A 25,617-nucleotide genomic window follows, 5' to 3' on the forward strand; every position below is an offset into this window, starting at 1 on the left:
AATAGTAGAAATTTGCATATTTATTTTTGCAGGTGACATTTGTAATCTATTGAAATGTCTCAGAGTCAAGCTGAAAATGCAGATCTGTAACTTTGCATGCCCCAGGGGAAATATTAGCCAATCTGATGCAATGCTAATAAATCATGATTGTTATTATTATGCTTTGGATGTGTTGTAATAAAGCCACAATATTGTTTTATTGGGAAAAAAAATCAACTCCCAAATGTATGATTTCATTTCTGCATAGTATTATTTCTGTAATTAAAATTCAAACTTATATGAGGTTGTCTCTGGGGATTTCACAGATACTAATTAAATAAGGTCTTATTCAGCAGTCTCTATCCATATAAGTAGTCCCATTGGTTTCCCATCTGCAAGGAATTTTGGACTGTTCTCTGAAGTTAATGCATTTGATTATTTCCACTTCACTAATGTAGAAAATGATACACAGAGGAGTTAAATGATTTACTCAAGACAAAAGGGAGAGCTAATGGTATCTGAAAATAGATCTTCTGAAGCAGAGTCCCGTGCTTTTATTGGAAAATGGTGCATCAGCATTCATAGCAGCTTCAAATACATCAAGGGTGCACAGAGTTTTGCAAGGAAGCCCAGAAACGTGGGAGGGAAGGGAACTGCAGTGTGCCTGCTGTGAGTGGCATGGGGAGCCTCCTGCAATGCTCACAGCCCATGGGACCTCGAGCCCCAGTGTCTTTTCAAAATCAAACAGGCCGTCCTGGAAAACCCAGACATCTTTACCTTTGCAAAGCATGAACCTGCACCACAGGATCAGCAATTTTTCTTGAGTTCAATGATCAAGGGTGAGATGTTGCCAAAAAGCAAGCGGAAGAGTTAAATGTGGGAGATGCTCGTGGTTTTAAGCCAAGGCTAGTTACAATCTTGAAATAGTATCAAGGAAAAAAGCACTGGGTGTTGTTTAAAAGTCACAGAGGGTTGGCTGACATCTTGACAAGGGTGTAAGAGTTTCTCACACTCTTGGTGATGACATTCAGGGCTCCTTTTGTCTGTCGCAGTTACTGCTGAATGACTTTAACTTTGGACAGAACAGTCCCAGCACTAATTATGAGGGGCAGATTATTTTTCAGACAGCAGGGAAGGAAGATGTGCCATGTACTCACCATGATATCATGCTGGAGCAAGATGGATTCAGCATGGATGGGGGAATGATGCTGGTCCTGAAGGACTCTGAAAACAAAGCAGATGAGTTGAAAGGAACTGTACATGGTTTATCGTATATAAAGGATGATATGGTCTTGCTATGCTTTTTCTCTCCAAGATTGCTCTTGCTAAGCCTTAGATGGGGCGTTTATGCATTGACAGGGTGCCTTCAGTGAACCTGAGCCTCCACAAGGTACTCAGAAAGGATTCCAGACTTACTTCCATCTAGGCTTTATTCTCGGTGTGTGCAATGTTTTGCCATGGAAATGAGTGAAAGAGGAGCTGAAGGAAAATGCATAGGCATAACTTTGATATCCTATTATGGTTTCCCTTCATTCATTGTATTAGCTGGACAAACACATGGAAACCTTCCCAAAGTGAGCACTATTATTCCCACAATCCAGATGATTAAAGTTCTCCTATAAGTGCCTGATTCTTTTCTTCTAACTCATCCCAGGATCAGTGCTGTCTCCTTCTTGGCCAGCTTGCCTTCTTCAGGATGTGGGGAAGCTGGGTACCCCTTCACATTTATGGTTTTGAGGAGTCTGAGAGAGAAGCTATTGTTCACATTTAGGTGGTGTGAGAGCAGTCCTTTTCCACTAGTAAGCTCTTACAAATACTACTTGGAACAGGTTCACAAGTGCTGTTGTCATCTTTTGGAATCCTGAAGTCTCCAATTTGCAGCCTTAAAAATGTATGAACTCCAAGACATCAGTAATATTTGATTGTTTTGTTTAAAATGTTTGGTTGTTTTGTTTAAAAAGCATCAGCTAAAACAAAAGTAAATGAAAGTCATTTCTCCCCAAGCAAATAAAACTCTCCAGGACAGCATATTTTACTTGAAAATTATATGGCAATTTTTTTTCTTCTTTAGGTTCCAGAAACATATCCATATATGGTCTACTTGTCAGGGACAATAAATAATGATGTAATAGAAAGGTCAGCTTTGTGTCATTTAGCTCCAGGATGTTGATGAAGTGAAGTTCTTCAGATAATGCAACAAAGAAGAACTTCAGGATGGGTACAAGTTTCTGCTGTGCATCTTCAAACAGGAAATCTGAGATTGGGAACAACTTATATTTTGGCTTGTATTCGCTGATCATGGGGTGATCCAGAAATAAACTCCAGGCTTCAAAGTGAGCGTGTTTCAAAGCTGTCCTGCAGTTGATCAAAACACCCAGGCAAAGCAGGGAGACAAATACCAGCGAGGATTTTCTGATTAAGACTTAACCAAGGAGATAACCCTTTTCAACACTATTATTACCCTTTTATTTCAGAACAAAAAGGTAATGCAAATATGCATGTTTTGAACTTATTTAGTACTTTCAATCTCTCAGTTCATTATGTCTATGCAAATATTTATTCCTACAGCAGTTTGTAACCTAAAACCCTAACAGTCTTGGGAGCTTTGTGATTTGCTTTTGTTTGTTTTGGGCTTTGGTATTTTTTTCAAATATGCCATAAAACACTGCCTGTTAAATAGAACAGTAGCTCTGTCATTTCCTTACTTTTCCTTTACTCGCAGGTGGTGCCTGTATCTTTGTCCCTAGAATATCTTGCTCAGAAATCAATGCTGTAGCTACAACATAGTAAGGTAGAATGCAGCCTGCAAGGCACAGTGTGAAAGAGAAAAATGACACCAGGAAATAATTTCTTTAATTTTTAAATTTCTAGTTGGCTTGACATGAAGCTAATATTGCACTAATTTCTGTGTGAATTAATATGTTCTGAGGAGAAATAAAAGCTTACAGGTGTATTATTTCCAGTAAAGAATTTGCGCAGAATCACGATTTGATGGCATCAGGGCATATGCCATGCTGATAGGTGACCTGTTTTGACAGCTGGGTCTGAACATGGGGATTTGTTTGCTCAGAGGATTCCTTCGGGAAGCCTGGCTTTGCTCCTTCAGCACTGGGCTAGAACTTGAGTGGCTTGCATAAATGTCACTACAAAGCATCCTTGCCTGTTGCCGCAGCAGGACAGTGTGAGGTGTCATCCTTCTGATGTCTCAGCTCTGGCAGATCTGATGGGCACTGAAATCTTTCTGCTTTTAAAAAAATCATCTGCTTCCTTGTAACAGCTATCCAATATAATACCCTTGGAAAACTACAAAGGTTTATCAGGAAACTGATCTAAAATGCAGCAAAAATGTAAGCGTTTTAAGTGCTGCAAATCAGTCCGGTTTCCATTGTCCGCTGAGGATCTGTCCTGCAAGGTGCCACAGCAAGAACTGAAGTAAGATTCAGTTTGCTGAGAAGACATCCAGCCTCTTTGCCTTTCCCCATGTGTGCTCCTGCTGCTTTCAGAATAAAGACACACATGGAAAGGCAAACACGGATCTGCAGAAGCAGGAGCTCAACCATTCCTCGAAAAAGGCAAAATGTGAAGCTGCTCCTCTTCTCTCTCTTTTGCAGCCCCCAAAGACTTTGTTATGTTTTCACAAATGTGGTTTATTGCACCCCGAGCCATAAATAACAAGGTTCTGTATTCAGTTACAAGCTAACTGGAATAAACTCAGTGCAAAGGCAGGCAAAGTCTGGCTCTGTTCCCTTAATGACCTTGTCACTTATCTGCCATCCTTCTCTGACAGAAATAAGTAATTCTGCTAATTCTGCTGCCTGGGATCTATTGAGGGGGGGCAGGCAGCTAAGCTTTTCTTTAAAAGAAGTGCTATCAACGGGGACCAGTTGTTTCAAATGCTAATGGTATTGAATTGCACGGTTCTGCATGTTCAAAGCCAGCCGTAATCCTTGTTTATTTATGTTGCATCAGGGATCAGAGGCCCATTCTCCTAAGCAGCATGTTGACAGAGCTTGTAGTCCGAACATAATAGCAACCGAATTGTGTTTGTCTCTGGCTTTTGCCATCATGTAGGTGATTAGTAGTAGTCCCTCTTGTGAGTAGTACCTTTGGTTTCAGAGATCTACCAGGTACAGCTGCTCATCAACACAGGTTAGAAGGTCACAGCATGGTCCATGCACAAGTATTTTATTTCCAACCTTACCTTTTGGTCACTGGATGCATCTAAGTTGCCTCTGTATGGCACAGGCCTGATTACACATCTGAATTAAAAAATTCTCAATTAAATCGGGATGGCAAAATTAAAATCAGGATCAGACTCTATGTGGAAATGGTGGTAAGTTTATATTCCAGAAGATCTTGTCAGACTGACTTACTAAATGGCAGCACAGACAGCAGAATCCCAAAACATGTCTCTGCCAAGAGAGATCACTACTGAAGGCATCAGACCTGAAAGGAAAGCACTTTCTAAGAAATAATATGGGCCCTATACCCAGAGCTTTAAAAATCAGGTTCTGCTGTCCCAGTAGATGCTGTGTGCTACCTGCGTGTGAGGATGGGCTCTTGAACTGCCAGAGAAATGCAGAGTATAGCCAAATGTTAAATATTCCCCCAAGACCTGAAGTTAGGATGAAGAATAAACAGAGCATTTGACTTTCAAATCTAATTCCAATACTTTAAACCTACAGTGAGCTGGGTTAGAGCAAGGAAATAGATTCAAACTGCATTTAGAAAGACCACTTTGGCCAGATCTTATTATTCCAGACTTGTTCAAATATTTCTAGCAACAAAGATTGATTTTTTTTTTCACACCTTCATTACAGAAGGTGGAAAATATTTAGCTTACAGCACATTAGCCTAGTGAGCTTTTGTAAGTCTGTGGTTGGCAGTTCACTGATGGCCTCAGATGGGGTAAACTTAGCCCTGCTGTGTCAGCTGAGCCAGGCCACTGCCAGGTGATGCCACTGAGTTTGGCCTCAGGGAAAGAAGGGTAAACTGAATTAGGCTGTTGTGCATTAGCCTCCAGCCAAGGGCATGTGCTCAGCCTGTTACTGCAGCTCAGCTGTCTCACTGCAGCTTCTTATCGACATAGCTCAGACCAGTGCCCCTGTCCTGCAGCTTCAAGCAAAAGCATCCTGAGGTGGAAGGGGAGGGTGGTGGCTCTGCTGTGCTCTGCTCTGCAGGGAGCTGTAGGGAAGAAGGCATGTGCCCTGCCTCCTGCCAAACTCAGTCACAGCACACAGGCAAACTGCACACACACACTTGTCTGAGCAAGTGGAGGCAGCAGGGGGATGCAGGGAGAGCTTCAAGCCCAACTAGAAAGAACATTCTCTGCAGGGGCTCTGGGCAGCCAAGGCTGTCCCCGGCCCTCAGTAAGGACCCGAAAGCTCCTGCAGCCCAGGATGTGACCCCCACACCTTAATTATGTTTGTGCAGTGCCATGGGCAGAACTGAAAGCTTTCTCTATTCTAAGCCCGATGAAGTTTCTCCCTGCAGGATGAGTCAGTCATGGGAGCTGCAGCCAACACTGTTGTTTCTGCACTCTATGGAACTCCTGTCAAAATATTTAGATTAGGGAGGCTCACCAACACACAGGAGAGGTTCTCCCTTTTCTCTGCAAGTTGGTTGGACCCAGTTAACCCCTACAAAGGATAAAGGATGAAATAGGAGTGATCCCCACAAATCTAAAATCTTCCCTTTTGCTCCCTTTGCCTGAAGAATGTGTGAAACAAAAGGAGGGAGGGGAAGAAGGTCCAGAAGCGGCCTTTATGGCTAGATCCATTTGGGATGTAGTGAAGCAGCTGTATCAGTTAGCTCCTCTGTGCCAGGCTGTGGAGCAGTGTTGGCAGAGGTGTCCTGTACAGTACTCAAAGCCCAGGCTCCCACAGAAGGCACTGCTACACCCAGCTTGGATCACAGCAGTGATGGATTCACTGCCATAAGAATGGTGGCAGTGGGACTGGGGGGAGACAGAGGAGGGATCTGTGTCCCAGCCTGCACTGGTGCACATTCCCCTCAGAGGGGAGCAGTTTCATCTCCAGTCTCGCCTTCTCCAAGGATTCATTGTGCACCACCTCCATTAGGAGCTTAAGTTCAGATCCTGCCCTCCCTGCTGACGGCTTTGTTTAGGTTTCTGAGTCACCACTGGGGCCAGGTCCCTACATTCAGGCACTGCAGTGCTGGATGCTGCAGACGACTGCTGGATGTTCCTGCCAGCTCCAGCCGGTGGTTCCACACATCTGCAGCTCACCAGGCACCACGTGAGTTCCTAGGCTGAGACTGTGGGAGTAGTGGCCAGCATGCCAGGGGCTGAGAAAGCCCAACAGCAGCAGAACTTCTGGACAAACAAAGCTGTGTCATGGTTCCTAGCCAGCTGCTGGCTGGAGAGCAGCCAAAGGCAGGTACTGGAGCAGTGGGGGCACAGGGAGGCTGCCAGCAGGGTGATGCCTGGGCTTGGATCTTTGGGACAGCAAGGGTCATAGCAGAACTGAGGCACCAACTGGAAAAAGGAAGCAACAGCAGTCGTGAGAGATCTGGCTGAAAATAAAGGGAAAAAAACCAACCAGAGAAACAAAGAAAAAACCCACCAAAACTGGGTTGCAATTATTTGGTTTGCAATTATTTACAGCAATTGAAGGTCTTATTTTGGCATTTTTCATGGCTGTAAAATACATCCTTTGTTGTTTAAAGTTATAATGTCAATCTGAAATCTGCTGGGCTTCCCTTTAGTCTGAAGTGTTCCCACTTTTTCTGGAGTGGGCTTAGAGCCTGAAGTGACTGTTGATGTGGGAAATATCCCCATATCTGAAGTGAAAAGCCTAAATCAAAGATTTTAAGTTACTTGGCTGATTCAAGCTCTTGCAATTTCTTCAAACTGTATTTGGGCTGCCATTTCCTCCAAGTCAGGACTTGGCTGTGCACACAGCAAGCAAGCTGAAGCAGGGTGCTTTCCTGCTGGTGTGACCTGCTGGACCCCTCTGGTTTCAGTGTGAGTGCCCAGGAAAGCAGGCTGAGCTGGGTACTGGGTGGAGAGAGCAGCTGTGCAGGGTAAGGGAGCTGACAGCTCCTGCTGAGGCAGCTCTTGAGCAGTGGGAAGCTGGGTGGTTCTGCTGTCCCCATGCTCCTGACTCTGCTGGCTGGCCCAGATCAGCAGGAGCTGATCCTGGGCAGAGCAGGGCTGTGAGGAGCTGAGGGCCAACCCTGCTGTGGCACTGATGGGGCAGGGACTGGCAGCCACAGGGTGGGGACAGGCAGCCTTCCTGGTAGCTGCACTGGTACACTCAGCCAGCCCCTCACCTCTCTGCCCCTGGGGAACATGTCCCCACAGTCCTCTCCTGCTGGGTCCCTGTCCTCCCCTGTCATGTCCCTGTCCACCTGAGCAGCTTGTTCCCATTTCCCCTCAGCCCAGTGCCCCCCGTTATTTTACACAGTTCTTGCTCAGCACTGATAAAATCAAACGTATTCTGCACTGGCTGTTATCTTTAAGGAGTCAAGCTTTTCCACCTCCTCCCAGAAAATGAACACTTGGCTCTTGAACAGTGATGGCCAGAGTGCTCCCTGGCATCCAAATGAGATCCTGCTAGAGCATTGTAGCGTTCATGGTATCATTACTACCTATCACTGCTGGAAATTCTGCAGTATTTTGAATTGCCTCTGCCTTTTACAGTCCTGCAGTGGTGGTTCACAGTCATTCTGTGATTGCTGAGTGTGCCCAATGTTTCCCACTTCTCTCATTGCCATCTCACTCATGACCTTGAACTTTGTTCTGTGAAGAAGCAAAAACTCAGAAGTGAAACAGACCAGTGTGGTGTTGCTCTCCTCGCTGAGTGAAACAAAGTCACTTCAAAGCATAGCTTTGTATGTTGCTTGAAGATCTCCAGATAAGCTGGAAAAAATTGCAAAGCCTATTTGCACTTCATGGTGGAGAACCTGTCCTCACAGAAAACTAGCAAAAAGAAAACTTCGTCCTTTAATTTCCTGCAATTACAGCAAGCAATAAAACCAACAAAAAGAGACATCCATTGGTCTCCTAAATAAAATTCAAAAATTTGTCTCTTTAATCTTAAGGGGATTTCCTTTACCTATTTTTCTCTTGAGATATGGTAACTAGAATAAGCAGATAAAAACTTGCCTTGCTTGCAACAACTCCCCCTTTTTTAAACACCAGCTAAACCAGTTATTTCTTTGTAATTGAAAGGAGTTAGTTCACTAAGTTTACATGCAGATTTTAGCTGATAACTTGAAGGATTTCTGAGGGGTTTTCTGGTCAGACTAGTTAAGAGGCAGACCCAAATGACAGTACAAGACAGTTGAGTTTTTTTCATTTTCCAGATTTTGATGATCACAATTTTCCTTTTACAGGAAAGCAAAGAATTATAAAAATGGCTACGACAGCAGCAAATACTCAAAGACAAACGATAGGCTGCGAGGAGTACAGTCTGTACAGCAGCCTGAGCGAAGATGAGCTGATAAAGATGGCCATCCAGCGGAGCTTGGAAGAGGACTCGGCGGCTCAGCCAGTGGCCCAGAGCCCCCAGAAGTCGCTGGCGGCCCGTGCTGGTGAAGCGGCCGCCCCGAGCCGGGCCAGCCCACACAACCCTCCCTACCGCATCTACCCCTGGCAAAGGTGAGTGAGTGCCGGCCGAGCCCTGCCCAGAGAGCCCTGCCCGGCGGGGAAAGCAGGCTGCCTGTGTGTGCCCTGTGGGGAAAGCAGGCTGCCTGGCCGTGCCCTGTGGGGAAAGCAGGCTGCCTGTGTGTGCCCTGTGGGGAAAGCAGGCTGCCTGTGTGTGCCCTGTGGGGAAAGCAGGCTCCCTGTGTGTGCCCTGTGGGGAAAGCAGGCTGCCTGTGTGTGCCCGGCAGAGGAAAGCAGGATCCCGGCCCTGGCCCGGGAAGGGAAAGCAGGCTGCCTGTGTCTGCCCTGCCCTGTGGGGAAAGCAGGCTCCCTGTGTGTGCCCTTGGGGAAAGCAGGCTCCCTGTGTGTGCCCTTGGGGAAAGCAGGCTCCCTGTGTGTGCCCTGTGGGGAAAGCAGGCTCCCTGCGTGTGCCCTTGGGGAAAGCAGGCTCCCTGTCAGTGCCCTTGGGGAAAGCAGGCTCCCTGTGTGTGCCCTTGGGGAAAGCAGGCTGCCTGTGTGCGCCCGGGAAGGGAAAGCAGGCTCCCTGTGTGTGCCCGGGAAGGGAAAGCAGGCTCCCTGTGTGCGCCCAGCAGGGGAAAGCAGGCTCCCTGTGTGCGCCCAGCAGGGGAAAGCAGGCTCCCTGTGTGCGCCCGGGAAGGGAAAGCAGGATCCCTGTGTGTGCCCGGGAAGGGAAAGCAGGCTCCCTGTGTGCGCCCAGCAGGGGAAAGCAGGCTCCCTGTGTGCGCCCAGCAGGGGAAAGCAGGCTCCCTGTATGTGCCCGGGAAGGGAAAGCAGGCTCCCTGTGTGTGCCCGGGAGGGGAAAGCAGGCTCCCTGTGTGTGCCCGGGAAGGGAAAGCAGGCTCCCTGTGTGTGCCCGGGAAGGGAAAGCAGGCTCCCTGTGTGCGCCCAGCAGGGGAAAGCAGGCTCCCTGGCCCTGGCCTGCCCTGCAGGGGAAAGCAGGCTCCCGGTGTCTGCCCGTGCTCTCTAATTAGCTCTGCCAGGCGGCTCCTCTGCGAGTCTGTCATTAGTGTCAAAGCCAGAGCCTGCTATAAATCCAATGAGGTCAACAATCTACGTGCTCAAAGCGAGAGGAGGATTTGCTTGATGTTGTCTGTTTTTAAAAAACAAATAAAAAAAGGGGCACAGCCACAAGCTTTCCTGAACAGCAGAAGCCCTCCCAAAGCCAGCTGCTCCTTTCCCCCGCTGTATGCCAAGCTTAGGTTTTGTCAGAGAGGGAGCAAAGCATTTGTTATGAGAAAACATAAAAGAGGCACAAAAACCAGGTATATAAAACAGTGACACCTGACTACCTGTTAAATACTTCCGTTTTTAAAGGATGTGATTATTTCAGATCAGTCTGACTTCAAGCACACCACTCTTAACCAAAAGCAACTCCAGACACCAAATCGTGGCAGCATCCCCCTCCCCTGCAATGCTGAGCTGTGGTCACAGAGACCTGCTGACAGTTTCAAACCCAGACATGGTTCCCCTTTCATTTTATAAAAGGCAGATTTCTCAAGGGGGGTGGGAATAGATTCCAAAGTCACCTCCAAAGGTTTCCTCCAAGGAAAAATACCCTTTTAATCTTTAAAGTTACTTTAGTTTTCCCCTTTTTAATAAACTGTGAGTTACTGAAGTTCTGTTCCTCCTCCCTTTTCGTAACTCCACCACCCTCTGATGCCTTGCTCATTACTACCTGTGGTTGTTTGGTTTCCAAGGCTGGGAAACAGGGGATAATTTGATGAGCAGCAAGCATGTACATAGGTGTGGAATCAGGATGCTGTGTGGCCAGCAGTCCTGCTGCCACCAAAGGCTGTGGCTTCTCAGTGTGGTAACTGTGCACCTCTACAGCCAGCTCTCCTGAGGAGACCTGATCCAGGAGAGAATAAGGGCTTCCCTGGCCATTTGGTCCTGTCCTTGTTGAAGGTCCTTTGACACCTGCTATTTTGGCAAAAAACAGCATTAGCAGTTTTGTGCATTGTCAGTCTTGCCTCAGCCCAGCAGCGTCCAACCTCTCACTAGAGGGAAAACCTTTGGAGCTTGAAGCACCAAATCTGTAGCATTGCTGAACTCCTCTGCCACCCGGGAGAGCAGAGATGGAAATGGAGCTGACATCCAATGGCTCTGGGTCCTCCTCTGTCCCCACCTCTGACTTGTCTGCCTGGCACTTTGGAGGTGACAAATGTCACCTCACCTCGCTTTGTGCCGGCTTCCTGTGTGGTGGTGGTAGGGTTAACCACACTGTTGTCTTATATGGTCATTTGAATCCCCTGACGCTTCCTCAGAGGGCCAAAAATAAACTCGAGCCGAGTGAGCAGCTGAATCCAGCGCAGAGCAAGCTGTGGCCATCTGCTTTTATTCAAAGCCCTGACCGGCAGGCTCGCTCTGTCTCTGTGGATGTGTGTCTCTGCTTCTGCCTGAGCATGACCTGCTTCTCCTACTCGGAGTATTTCTCCTTATTTCATTCATGTCATCGCCACTCCAGATTGGCGGCCCAGCAGACAGGCCGTGCTCAGCCGTCCAGCTCGGGGGCAGCCTGGGGGGTCAGGCGAAGGTGCGACAGCAGCCAGTTCAGCACATCCCAGTCCGTGTAAGTGTCTCCCTCTCCCTCTCCTGCTTTTCCCTGCAGCCAAAACAAGCCTTGCTACCCACTCTCTCTCCGAGACGTGTCTTCTGGGTGGTGATGGTGCCTGATGGGGGGAAATGTGGTGTTCATCTGGAGGAGGTCTCACTGACACCTGCACCTCACCCTCGCTGCACTCCTGTTCTTCTTTCCAGCCTCCGCACTGCCCCAGGCCATGCCTGTGCTCTTGCAAGTAACCCACCTCAAATATCCCTTGTTCTCTTCTCCCTCTTCATGTCTCTCCATCCCCCCAGTGCTCATGTCCTGGGGACTCTGGTTCAGTCAGAAGCTCTGAGGTAACAAGGACAACAGGGAAGGGCTGACTGCACTGTGGTTAATTTACATTGGCTGGCTCACTTATCAACAGAATAGATGAGGCAGGCAGGTGCTGATAGTAACTGCACCTGCAGATATTAAGTTCAGTACCTGCACCTGCAGGTATTAAGTTCAGGTCTCAGCAATGGAGAAAAGTAGGGGGAAAATGTATCACAGTATATAAACAAGGTGATAAAGTCCAGTCCTTCAAATAAGTATTTTATAAATCCTCCCAAGATGCTATACCTGTTCCCAGCCATACCTGTGCTGCCCAGTCACACAGAGGAGGGCTTACTTGTCCAAGGAGGAAGCTGTCTTGGCTGACTGATCCTCCTGGTCATGTTTTGCTGTTGGCAGAGGCTTCAAATAAGCTTATTTGAACACAGCCATGGATGAGAAAAGTAGACAGTGGCCCAAGCTCTGTCCCAGTGCCTGTATGTAGTGGAAATGTGTGGACCATGATGGGTTTATTACAGCTCTCTGCAGTGCAGAACAGATACATGCCCTTAGCTATCAGATGACAAGAGTAATGTGTTACAGGCAGCACTTCCCTGTGTCCTGCAGAAAAGCAACTCCCTGCCTTTTCTATCTACCCAATAAAAATTTTGTTTAATCCATCTCACAAGTCCCTCCCTGAATGCAGGGACTACCCTTCCACCACTCTTCTTTCACCTCTCACCTAGCTCTACAATATTCCCCACCTTCCCTTGCATCCTGACTGATTCAGACTCTGTTCCTGGCCTTTCACTGGCATTGCACTCCCTGACCTTGTGAAAACCTTTTCCTGTCCTGCTACAACATGAAGCCTGCCTTATCCCTGTCACCTGCCAGCTTCCCCTGGCTACACTGAAATCACATCCTCTCACTAGGTGCTCTGCACTCCTTACATGCCTCTTTGATGCAGTAGAAGACTTGAGGGCAGGCTGTTCTTCTCCACCAGGTAGCTGCATAGAGTTCAATGTACAAGAAAGCTGATAAACTAGCCCTCCTCTGCTGCCAGGCAGAGCAGAAATATCGCTGGGAAGCCCTAGGAGAGCATGATGGCATGACTGGAATTTTTACAGTCTTAGTCTCAGAGCTAGGCAGGGATGATATTTCACTTCACCTGGGGAAGTGGTGTTCCTTCATCCTGCCTGCATCTCTCCAGGCTGTCAGGAAAAGAAGGTACTTCTTGAACCTTTCCATGCTCCACTGAACCTCTTCTTCAACACTCAGAATTGACCTCACCATACATCTCATCTGCAAGGGGTATTTATTATCTTGCCTGCTAGTCTTTGAAATGCAGTAATTCTTTTCAGTTGCCTATAAGGTTAAGACTTGTTCGTATCTTCAAACTTCCTCCATAGTTTTAATGCTTGTATTTTCTATAGCTGATGAAATCCAGGCAGCAGAATGTGGTGGGTTTTTGTAACAGCCAACTAAAAGTCAGGCAGAAAACAAGGATTTCACATGGAGATTCATTAAACCTTCTGTTCTGATCTGGAATTTTCTTGGCTAAAGCCTCCGCAGCCTGGTCCAGCAAACCCCCTCATCTTGCTCAGGAATCATTTAAGGTCAAGGAACCCAACAGAAGTTTACTTCATTCAACATCTGAGGGCTTAAGCAGAATAGTAACTGATTCTTCACACATTTTTAACCCCAGCACAGATCCAAGGTATCCTCCTGCTTTCCCTGAGGTCTCAGATAATGTGATTTACCTTGCATTTGCTGTGAGCCGGCCCATGTGCAGACCCCTGCCATGGCCCACCTGGCATGCAGTAATTCATTAAGCACCAGTAATTATATCATGTGCCCAAATCCTGAGGTCACAGCCCTACATGTGTAACTTGAGCTTTTGCACAGAACAACAGATGGTTTCAGCAGCCTTGTGCCAGAGGTGTTGAAAGATGAAGATCCCCCACCTCCGCCTCCTCTCCCAGCCAAAAATGCCAATAGTTGCTGTCAGCAGACTTCAGCAAAATGCTCAAACACCTGTATAAAAATCCATTATATGTACACAATTAGGAATCTTAGGTTTAGTCCCCAGGGTGCCCTTAGCAGTATAGAGATAAAGCCATGTCCCTGGGACATCCAGCCAGCGGGTATCAGAAGGTCAGTCAATTCCTCCCAGGAGGGCTGTGGCCAGGACAGCAGCTGCCTGTTCTAGCTGTTATCTTCTCAGGCAAAATGCCTGGCCTTGTGTCCCATATCTCTCCTCATTCCAGTGTTGCTATTTTTGTGACCCTACTGTCTTGAAATCACTGCTTCCAGCTATAGAAAAGGAGCAAGTGGCACCAAGTACTATTTCACTTGGGAAATGGTGGTTTTTTCCCATTGTCTGGCACAAGTGTTGAGATCACCTGTTCCACTCCTGGCCCTGAATTTGTCCTTAGAAGACCAGCTTCTTTCAATGCTAATATCAGTGTTTATAGATTTTGTGCCTTTGGGCAAACTGAAATTAGTGAAGCCTGTGTGAGTTTCAGACTGTTGGTCTGTCCAGCTCCTGCAAGGCAACGGAGTTCAGTGCTGGTCCTGTAACTCCCACGAGGCGCAGAGGTTACACCAGTATACTGCTTTGTGAGGACTCCTGTGCTGACCTGCCCCTATTTTTCTGTCTCTGATAGCACTCTTGTGGTATTTTAGACTTTCCTCTTGTCATAACTGGAGTTTCTGGTTGTTCCCATCATCATTAGCCTGCGTGACCTCCACCAGATGCTGTATTCCTGCCCTGGCAATGGTAATAGACTGAGACATGCACCTCTCTCCCGCATCTCTCTGTCTTCAGGACTGCAAGATTTTGTCTGTAGAGCTAGTTCAAACCACAAATGCTCCAGTGCTTTCTGCAACTTCTTGTTTTCTGTCACTGAAACTATAGCCCATATTCATTTTTTTGCAAGTCCCCATTAGCACTGGTAAAGTGCTTCCTTCCTTCATGCTGAATCTTAGTAATTTAGTGTCTCACAATAACAAAGCTGTGGCTGCCTTGTCCCAGCACAGCTCAGCTGGAGCCCAAGCAGATGCCCACACTGGAAGGCACAGCCCACCAGCATGCACAGAGCTGCTGCCCACCATGGGCAAGGGTCCTGCCTGCCTTGGCTGCAGGGTACGAGCTCCCCATCTCCCTACCTCTGCCCTGCTACCAGCAGCCCCAGAAGGGTGGAAGGAGAGTGGCAGGTCCTGTTCAGGTACTGCTGACTTGGGGAAAAGTGGCTGTCAGACAGTGTTGGGACTCCTGCTGTGTGGGGAGACTCACAGGAGCTATCACTGTTGGTCTGCAGTAGGATTGGTGTGCCCAGGTCAGCCCTGCTCTGCAAACACTCGGAGAGCTCAGAGAAATGGGTTGCCGCCCAGAGTGTGCGGAATGCATGCTTGGCAGAGGGATCTGGGTAGGTGGAATTTTTTCAATCCTCCCTGGATAGTGAAAGGAGAGCCAAGACCAACACCCCAGTGTTCACATGCTCTAACCAGAGCTTTCTCTACTTCATAAGTGGACTGGCTAAATTCTGAAAACAGGAAATGTGTGAGGAAATAAGAAGTATCTTAAAAATACAAAAGTAAGATTTATTGATAATTTCTGTTGAAGCCACCTACAAATTGAATCTAAAAATTTCTTCAAGGATGAGCAGGGGTAATTCTCTTCAAAGCTGATCTTTTTTAAAAGATCTCATATGAAGATCATATGGATCTCATAAGAGATCTTTTAAATAAGATCAGCTTTGGGATGGGACACACAGTCATGCACACTCCAGTGTATACAGCAATGTCAGAGCCAGTCTTCCTCAACTCCCGACACCTAAAATATCAGTGTTTGTGTCAGACGTTTATTATACCTACCTAGTTCCCTTACATTCTGAGGAGAGTGATCAGTATCTCCAGACAGTGATTCTTCTGATCTGCTGACAGTAACAAAATTAGAGAAGACAAATTTTACCTTTACAGGCCCTATGGCGTCTCACTGTATAAATATGTGCTATACAGGCTGCAGGGCAAATAAAACAGTGATGTTGCTGCAGAAAGCTTCTCAGTAATGAAGGAAGCAATAACCAAGTTTTAATCTTGTTTTAAAGAGAAATTGACCCTGTAGTGGCAGCAATCAGGGATGGAGATGAGAAAGCAGTATGCAACATGATGAAGTCAGGAAAAAACCTTTCTGTACCTAATAAGGATGGCTGGATACCTCTACATGAAGCTGCATACTATGGCCAAGTGGGCTGCCTGAGCCTGTTGCAAAAAGGTCAGTGAAGTTAAAACTAACTAATTGCAAAAGGGAAAAGAAGAACATGAATAAACTAAAAGGCCAAATTAGCAGTATTTCAATCCTAGCCTGGGGCTGTGTATGAAGCTTCTTTCCAACCTCCCTGCCTGTATACTAATTTCATCTTCTCTTGGAAAGTAGGTTTCCAGACTGAAGCCTCTAAAAGTTAGGATATTTGGGAGAATATGATATGGGATAGATTCTGCCAAGCCCTGCATTTCTCATGCAGCCTTGAAGCTGAGCTGTCTCCTGTTATGAGCTGCTTGGCTGCTGCAAGCTGACTGAAATAACCCCCCTTTCCTCTGGGGAGAAGATCCAACCCGGCATCTCTTTGCTGGTGCTTAAAGTTAATTACTGTAGCTTGTTTTCAAACTTCAGATGAAGAACAGTTGCTCAACAACTTTCTGCATCACTAGTGGCCAAAGCTGAACATTTTAATTTAAACTGAAGACAGGTTTTGATACTCAACCTGAGTTATAGTAACATTATATTAATATACATTATATCTATACATTAGTGTATAGATATAATGTATATATTTTACTATATACATTAGTATATTCCTAACTTACACTGCTTATGGAAATGAATAAACAGTAAAAGCTGAAACCCTCAAGGATTTAGAAGGGTGGTGATGCTGCAGATACTTTGCACTACATGCCACAATGACTTTGGGCTCCCCGTTCCTCCCCAGCGTACCCAGGCACCATCGACCAGCGCACCCTCAATGAGGAGACGGCTCTGTACCTGGCCACCAGCCGGGGCAACCTGGACTGCCTGCACACCCTGCTGCAGGCTGGGGCTGAGCCTGACATCTCCAACAAGGCCAGAGAAACGCCACTCTACAAAGGTGAGGAGCTGCTCTTACAGGGGGGCTGAGCTCTGCTGGAAGCACCAAGGCAGAACTGCAGGATCTCTTGAGATGAGGTGCTGAAAGTCAGTGATGAGCTCTTGCTTTCTGCTTCCCTGTGGTAGTCCTCTATCTTCTATGCCTGACCTGCCATGCCACGGCCTTTTATCTCCTCCTGTCTCTGTAGACAGGAATAGCAGTTGTCCCGCAGGCTGTGATGGGGTGCTGAGGGTGAGGGGCATTTCAGTGGGGCCCTAAGCAAGGGCTGTCTGCACAATGTCCCAGACTTAGAAAAGGCTGGCCAGTGAAGGACTGTGTATGCTATACTGAACAGTAGAACCTAAATAGCTGTTAGATGTACAAGAGATGTACAACTAACATCTCTTGTGGGGAGGATTCCATACACAGTAACTGTAGACATGCCAGTGATTCATATACTATGGAGGTCAGACCAGGCTGTGTGCTATAGGAGAGTCATAAAATTATAAACAATTCAGTGAGGTAGATAAATTATTTAACACAGACGTATTACTTTGCTGCTGGTTGGAGATAACACTTTCTTCTTTTAGCAGACTAGCAATATATCCATGATATCACAAATAGAGGAGACCTCTCACACCTTCATGTCCAATCTCCTTTGCTCCTGCCATGACAGTTTTTAGCACTCTAAAACATTAAAAAACATATATTACAGGTTAAAAGAGCAATCTTGCCTCCAACTTTGGATGCCTAGAATTACAGCTGCTTTTGAAATGCTTTTGTTTTAAAATACTGGCTTTTAGTTGACATGGGAAAGGCTGTTCAGCTGTGCCTTAAAGACACAGTAATGGTTGTAGTTGTAGTAGTAGTACTCATAGTAATAATCACAACAACAATGATATGAAAACACCCTTTAACCAGAGAACTGTTACTGAGAATGGGCTAGCTTTGATGCAGTATCTTCTACACTATCCTCCAACAAGAACAACAAAAAAGAGTTAAAAAGACTGTCATAACAAAATATTCATAATATCATATGTAAGCAAATTAAATCATATGTAAGCAAATTAAACTCTGCAGAGCTATGGACAGATAATTACACAAATATCTAATTACATAGTTGCTTTCAGTATATGAGTGACACCTGTTTATGGGAGAGAACACTATGGAGCTATTGCTAAGAAGAATCAGAACAAAAAGGTGGGACCTCTGTGAGAAAAAGACACTTATTTCAAGTTTCAAAAAACTAATTGCTATGAAATGTGTTTCTCTTCTGTACATTTTACAACAGATGCTAATTGGGGTTTTTCAATGTACCCATCCTATGTACCTTTATGTTGGAGTCCTGCCATTAAGGTGCAAGGGAGGCCCCATGATTTGGGATTCAAAAAGTTATGGGCAAATTGGTAGAATAAAAATCAACAAAATGCTATTAATTATTAAGAAACTACATTTAGCTCGGGATGGTCCTGAACTATAAATTGAGAAAGTGCTACTGACTCACACAACTGTTGGTTTAAGTTTCTTATATTTTCTTGTTTACATGGAGCTTTATCTGCAGTCCGTGGCAGTCAGATAAAGAGTCAGTTGGCACAGAATTTGGAAAGAAAGTGTCCAGGTCATGTGACTTCTCTAACATATTTGTTCTTCATAAATTACTTTCTGCACCTTATCACCTCACTGTGTCCTTGGGATTTCCTGTTGGGACAAAGGTGCTGGGCTGGATTCCCCCAGTACCAGACTTGACACAAGCCCTTGCACAGGACACTTAGCCAGGTCCAGCTAAGACTGGCTTCACTGTCACATCCTTTCTGAGCCTCAGACAATGTCACTTGGCAGCAGCCTTTGCTTTCGTGTAGACCTAAATGGATCTTTGGTCTTACTATGGCCTACTTGTATGACAATGCCTGGGGCTGCATGAAGCAGATACACAACACCCAGAAGGTGTTTTTCAAAAGCCTGTCTTAGTCTCTTCCCTTTTTTCTAAAACAGCTTGTGAGCGCAAGAACGCAGCAGCTGCAAGACTGCTGGTGCAGTACAATGCAGACACCAACCATCGCTGCAATCGAGGATGGACCGCGCTCCATGAGGCTGTCTCCCGCAATGACCTGGAGATCATTGATATCCTTGTGAAAGGGGGTGCCAAGATTGAGTCAGCAAATGCCTACGGGATCACTTCTTTATTTGTGGCAGCTGAGAGTGGGCAGTTGGAAGCTCTGAGATACCTTGCAAGATGTGGTGAGTGCAGCTTACATGCATCTATTCATTTAATTCTTAATAATTCAGAGTTTCCCAGTAATTCTCCCTGACTCAGTTTTTCCGTCTCTGGAGGCTGGGCCTAGCCTGCAGAGGCACTAAGACCCTGCTGCTCCCGATGGTGGAACTGGGTAGGGTCTTTCACAGAGCATGATCTAGACACGTGCTTCTTCAGCATTCATTCATGGTCACTACTTTGAGAAGTCATGTGGTGCTGTCTGACTGCATTTGCTAACAGCTTTCTAAACCCATACTGCTGCACACATGTAGCCCAAAATCCAGTCAGTCATAAAAGGCAGCTTCAGGTGGTAATAGATGGCAGAAGTTGAACTTCAGCCAACCCCATCTGCTCATGAACATGTGCAGTGATGGGCAAGGTTAGCTGTCCTCATAATGAATCCTCTGAAAATTGGTAAAATACTACTGCAGAGTTTATGGGTTTATATCAAATAGAAGCAGAATCATTCTCCCTATGTTCAAACATATCAACAGAGTGAATTTTAATCTAATTTACACTAATTTACATATATTTTACTGCTCCAGTCATGTAAAACAGCTTTACAACAAGCACAATACACGTCACTACTATTCTGAAGCATATTTCATTTTCATAATGGACTAATATCTTCAGTGTATTTAAGACTTGGGTTCTGCACTTGCAAAACAAGAGTTTAGATGAAGATAAGAAAAACTTTTGAAAAAATTAGTATGATTAAGAAAGATATGAGAGTTAGGAAACCAAAAATGTGTTCTGCTGCCCAGCTAGTCTTGTCAGAGAGTTTTGTAAGTCCATCATGCTGCCTATGACTTAAAAAACTAAGCCAAAATGTGATTTGTGTTTCAAATTAGATAGAATTAAGATTTCCTAAAGTGCAATTTTGAGGAAAAATACACAAGAAAGAAGTCCAATAAAACTGCTCAATTGTTGTTCAGTTGTTTCAAGCCCTGGAAATCTCTCCTGTGTATTTTCCTCATCCCAGGAATGAGATCATTCATTATTTATGATGAACAATTTTCATCATAGAAAGGGTTTCTTTCTCATTAGGAACATAGTCTTGTGTTATGTTTTGTCACTGTAATTCTCCTGATGTTTCTAGCTACAACATCTTCAAAGGGCCAAACACAACACAGATGTTTCAGCTTAGGGTGAGAGCCCAGGGAAATGTTCTCATTGGCAGGGAGTTTTCATGATCAAACAGGAGACTGATCAGTTTCTTTATTGGAGTTTAGAAGCAAAACTTCAGTGAACTGTCATTCCCATTTAGGATACACATAGAGCAGCCTTCCTGAGAACACTGTGGTACAGTATATGACAGCCAAAATTCGGGCTTAAGGGCCTTAAATATCTACAACAGAAAAAGCTAGATTCCATATTGTTTATGGCAAAAAAGTGTTGTCTTTGTTTATATTTGCATGCTATTTATTAGGCAAAGTACACATTAGAGCTCAAGAAAGAAATTACCAAATAGTCCAGTAGTTCGTTGGTAATATTTCTCTTTTTTGTAGTAAAACTTACTATTTGAAGCCTAACTCCAGCCCTCATGAGGTAAAGAGATATGGCATCAGGTGCTGAGTTTTGAAATGCAATATTCATTGATTGAGGCACTCCCAAATAAAACCTTAGAACTGTGGATCATCACCATGCAGATGTCATTTTATAGAGTATTATTTTAGCCTGGATACATACTAAAATTAAAAGGAAGTATAAATACTATAAATATGTGTAATACTTACAGTGTGACTATATAGAGTATAAATGATAAATATAAATAAATATGCAGCATAAATACATATCCATAGAATTTTGGAGAGCGCCTATTGAAATAATCTAATCCAAACTCCTGCTCAGGAATAGTATACCTATATAGTGTAAACACATAAATATTAATGGAATTAGTGTGTTTGAAGGAACGACCATGCCTTTATATAAAGAACAGCCCATTTAATTTTTTTTTTTACCTTTGAGCTGAATGGAGCCTGGATTCATGATTGGGACCTAATAGTTGCCACCCATGATACTGTCCCTCATAAAATTCCCATCATATTATAGACCAATGTAAATCTATAATATAAAGGTGTATAACTGATATGACTGTGCCACCTGTGATATGACCATGTTCACATCCCCATCCTGCACATTTCATAGCTCTGGTGTCATGGAAATATAAGTATTCAAAGTATGTTCCACCCATCTCATTTTAACCTTTTGGTGCTAACAGGGTTTCTTCCTTCCTAGGTGCTGATATAAACACACAAGCCAGTGACAACGCCTCTGCTCTTTATGAAGCCTGTAAAAATGGACATGTGCCCATTGTGGAGTTTCTTTTGTCCCAAGGAGCGGATGCTAACAAAGCCAATAAGGATGGCCTGTTACCTCTTCACATAGCAGCCAAAAAAGGGATTTGCGAGTAAGTTTTAGTTAGTTTCATGGTTTCATCTTTTAGACAAGAGTCCAAAGTCCTTACAAAAAAAGGAGAATGTAATGTCCCAGGACCAATTCTGAGCAATGTGAGCAAGGCAGGTACCAGCTGAGAAGTGGGCTTTCTGCTTGCAGAGCTCAGGATGGAGAGTGTGTTTGGAGGGTGGGATGGGATGGGGTGAGCAGGAATGTGGGGTGAAAGATTCCTTTAATTTTACCAAGACATCATCTATTACAGATAAATGATATCATGTATCTTGGAAGTGGATTAAACTGAAGTCCTCAAAATATTCTTAAAATATAATAGAAAAAGTATTGGTGGGGAGTGTTAGTCCTTAATAGCATTTGCAGCATGGTGTGCAATAATTTTCCTACATGGGCCTGTTGTGATTCTTCTGCACAAGCAGAAGATGCTGGATTCTTTTCTGGTGTGTTCAGGTTTTAATAACAATAATTCAGTTGCTGACAGCAGGAAGTGGTTAAGTGAATCTCTAGGGCATTAGTGAGATTGTCACTAGAATATGGTGTCCAGTTCTGATATCCTTCCTTTCAGAAACCTTTCAGGAAATTGTAAAGGCTTCAGAAAAGAATGGTCTGGAAAATATATTTTATTAGTGAATGATCAAATAACTCTTATTTGTAACAGACGAATTTATAAAAAGACCCCCTGCTTTCTTTCTGAAATGAAATGTGTTTGGGACAGAGCTAAGCATATTTTTTTTAAACAAGGAGACAAGTAACTAGTGGAAAAAATAAGCAGAATTACCAGTCCTCTGAAACAGAGATTTTTCTGGGAATGTGACAAACTGTAGTCTATGATAAAGAATATCAATTTAGAAGATGCTGCCTGGGGATGGGATGTTGCACAGTCATGTAAGTAGCAACCTGGGACATTGCAGCCTGCTTCTGAGCCTGAACTTCAAAGCATTTACTTCTGATCCTAGAGCAAGTTTTAGTTCCTGCTTTTAATCCCTCACTGCTGGAAGAGTGAGTGACCCACAGCTAATTTTTCATTTCAGTAACAGATCCCTTTGGTGACTGTACAGGACCCTTCTGACTATCACAGTTTCTACCAAAATGTTTCTACAACAGGCAAATGAGAGTGTCTGTCCAACTGCAGTGCCTGTTTCTGGGCAGGACAGCTGTCTTTGCAGTGAACTGCTCCACAGGATTCCTACATATTTCACAGTATCTGAGGAATAAAACCTTTCAACATCACTACACCTTCACATAATGTTTTTCATTCTAGAATTTAGAATGCCAATTAAACTTCTCAAACCACTTTGATAGACCAGAGGATATTAATATTAGTTGGAGTAGGCCTGGTTCCTTGTGCAAGCTGTGTATTCTAGAGGGCGGCTCAGTGTCAACTTATGTAACAGGTTTATACACTTACATCATGTACATGAATACACTGCACTGACTAACACATGCATGATTCAAAATTTTCTCCAAGGTTTGATCTATAGTCATTTTCATGTGTGAGAGTCAGAACTCAGCTTCAGTTGTTCACTTTCTAAAAGGTTTATCTGAAAGTACAGTAAGTTGATCTGAATTATATAGAAGGTGGGCAAGCTCTCTTTCCCTCCCCTCAGTAGTTTCATATTCTGACCTGAAAAATTTAGATGGAAACTCCACAGCCTGGGTTCACCCCTGGCTTATGAAAGGAAGGGCCTGATTCAGGGCTCATATCTATTACTCCCAGCAGCCAGCAGCACAAATGAGAGCAGAATTTAGTTCAAAGCCTGCCTTCCTTCACTTGTAAAAGACTGCGCACAAATTTTGTGCATAACTGCTGCAAACTAAGTAGAAAAGAAAGACAAAAGAAAAAGATTCTCTTATAAATATTTATCTAAATGACAAAACTTTAGCCTGTTTGGCTGATCATTCTTAATTCCTCTGGTATTCAGTAAAATAACACCCTTCATGGTGACCTCTGTATTCCTGCAGATTTAGTACGTAATTCTGCAGGAATTCCACACTTCAACTTTTTGCCAGAGCACGAAGGCTCCCTACCATCAAAAAGCCAAGAATGTGGTCCCAGGGCTCAACTGTCAACTCTTGTTGCTTGGTGTTTGTTTATTTTAAATGACACCTTGTCAATACTGACCTGAAATTCATAAGGGTCATCTCATGAACTGCAAGCAGTCATTTAACTCTTTCCCCCTTAGAACTGAGGAGTTGGAAGTTGAAAAGGGAAGACTTCATGAAGCGTGGGCAGATTTATTAAGTAAATACAAGTCAGTAAACTTGGCATGCTCACACTAAGGATGCTCTGCCTCCTCCTCCATATAACCTCTAACAAATCGAAAACACAGAAGCAGGTGTCAGGGATTAGGGAAATCTTGGCACTATTTAAAAACTGTGCATGAAGCTCATCCCTGTGACAGACATGGGATGTGGTCTGACTTGTCTGGCCTTGGCTGCCTTTACGTGAGTTGCATTCTCCCTCTAGAGAAACAGGAATGCTCCAGGGGCACCGTATTACTGAACTGACCCACTTTGGAGGGTGAGAAAGAGATGCAGGTTCAAGCTACACAATTAAACTGGTAACAATTTGATGCTTCCTGCTTGTCACACCAAAATAAATGTGGGCAACAGGGACTGTACTGAGCTCTAGGACACTACAGCATTTGGACACAGAGCCTCAGTGTGGCACCCGTGCAGTGAGGTTCAGGTTCCCCTTGCAGACAGAAATGATCCAGTGCCTCTTTAACTCAGATGTGAAGAGCTGGCTGAAGCACATATGCTGGAGGGAAAGAACAAAACAGACCCTTAAATCTTCAAAACATTTGATCATGGGATGAGTAATGCTGGTACTTGGCGTAGTGTCCTCACAGCGCTCTGTGCCCTTTTTGTTATTAGGCTCTTACAGAACATTTGCTGAGGGTGGGAAGTTGCCAGCTCACCAGCACCCAAACCTCCTGCTCCCTGGCAAGTGTCACAGTGCTGGAAAATTAGTGTGATTGCTTGGAGAAAAAAAAATAATTTCCCAAGATATTTACATAATTTTAAAAGCCTTTTTGTTTAAAAATGAGATGTAGAAGTAACTTGGAGACATCAACAGTACATCACGTAAATAGGAACATAATCCTGTAAAATTACATCTTCAACCCTTATTTCAGCTCCTGGGAGCATTGGAGGCTCAGTGTTTCACAGGATCACAAGATCATCACAGACAAAGGTTTTACTGGCTTAGCTCATTATGTAAATATATGTTTGAGGGCCCAGTGTTGGGACCAGCAATTGCAGTCAAGCTGAAGATATGCAGCATTTTAAAGGAGACACACTACATGGTAGGAAAGTGAGCTTTGCATGTTTGTCTGTCACCAGCGCTGATGACTGCTAGCTAGAGTAGTCTGCATGGGAGGAAAGGAAGTGGAGAAGGTGTGCTTGGCTTCCCAGCTCTCACAAGTTCCTATTTAAGATATCACCCTCTTCACAGATATTACAAAGGGAGTGTGGGCAACTCCTGACATAGCAGGCAGTCTCAAGCTGGATGATCCCTAGGGTCTTTCTAAAAGTAAGTTTCCTTGAGGTGACTTGTCTATTTCTACAGAATCAGCCTAGGGCCTTGGCTATGTCACCCAACTTTATAAGCAGGAAATGAAGGTTTAACCCATAGGCTTGGTCATGCAGCTCCATTGACACCTGTGCAGACATAAAAATGATCATGGGTTTGTGTCTGCAGGGCTCCTGTGCATCATATATTTGAAATTCTTATTAAATATCAGAGCAGCTTGATTTATGTTGTTGTGTTTAAGGCCACATCACGCTTTCCAACAGCAATCCCTCATTACTGGGGTTTAGGACTTGGCTGCACAATTTTTCTCCCTCAGCTCAAACATGGAAACCAGCCTGGAAAATATTTTTACTTCTTTTTCTCCCTTTTACTAATTGTCTTTTTGGCTCCCTGTGATCTGGGATGGACATTGATAGCCCCATGAACTTGCCATAACCAAAAGCTGCACCGTGAAGATCTACAGGATAAGGACCAATGCAGGGTAATAACTGAATTGTAGAAAACTTATAGGAAAGGCCTGGGAACCAAATCTGTAGGTTATCCTAGCTCAGTCCTCTAGACATGGGGTTTCACCTCCTGTCTGGTGCCAAGCCTGTTACTGTGGCTGTGACCCACAAGACCTGTCAGCACTTTGTGTTGGCACCCTTCTCTGCTGAGCAGTAAAGCAAAACCTGAGAAGGGGACATACCTTCTCTCTGCTGGCACCTCAGGCTAGAGGTTGTGCACCTTTTCCTCCTACCCACAGCATGATGATGAAGGTGCAGAATATCTGGTAGTTCCTGGTTGGTCATCTGCCACTTGGGCTGTGAAACCTAAGAGCAGTTACAACAG

At 44.7% G+C, this 25,617-nt stretch overlaps 1 protein-coding gene across 2 annotated transcripts in view; it reads left to right on the top strand.

Annotated features, from left to right (window-relative positions):
* Positions 1–2,327: 2,327 nt before the first annotated feature.
* ASB2 (ankyrin repeat and SOCS box containing 2) overlaps positions 2,328–25,617 on the top strand; it is a 32,267-nt gene continuing 8,977 nt past the window's right edge. The window contains exons 1-7 of one of the 2 annotated variants that reach the window (XM_084208147.1): positions 2,328–2,462; positions 8,338–8,602; positions 11,073–11,177; positions 15,572–15,738; positions 16,454–16,609; positions 18,581–18,826; positions 21,081–21,252. In XM_084208147.1, coding sequence (XP_084064273.1) covers positions 8,358–8,602; positions 11,073–11,177; positions 15,572–15,738; positions 16,454–16,609; positions 18,581–18,826; positions 21,081–21,252 — 1,091 coding nt within the window. In that variant the 5' untranslated portion in view covers positions 2,328–2,462; positions 8,338–8,357. The remainder of the gene's footprint in view (positions 2,463–8,337; positions 8,603–11,072; positions 11,178–15,571; positions 15,739–16,453; positions 16,610–18,580; positions 18,827–21,080; positions 21,253–25,617) is intronic. The other variant, XM_084208148.1, reaches the window with a different exon arrangement.

Source organism: Fringilla coelebs (assembly GCF_963513975.1).
Source record: "Fringilla coelebs genome assembly, chromosome: 6".
NCBI lineage: Eukaryota > Metazoa > Chordata > Aves > Passeriformes > Fringillidae > Fringilla > Fringilla coelebs.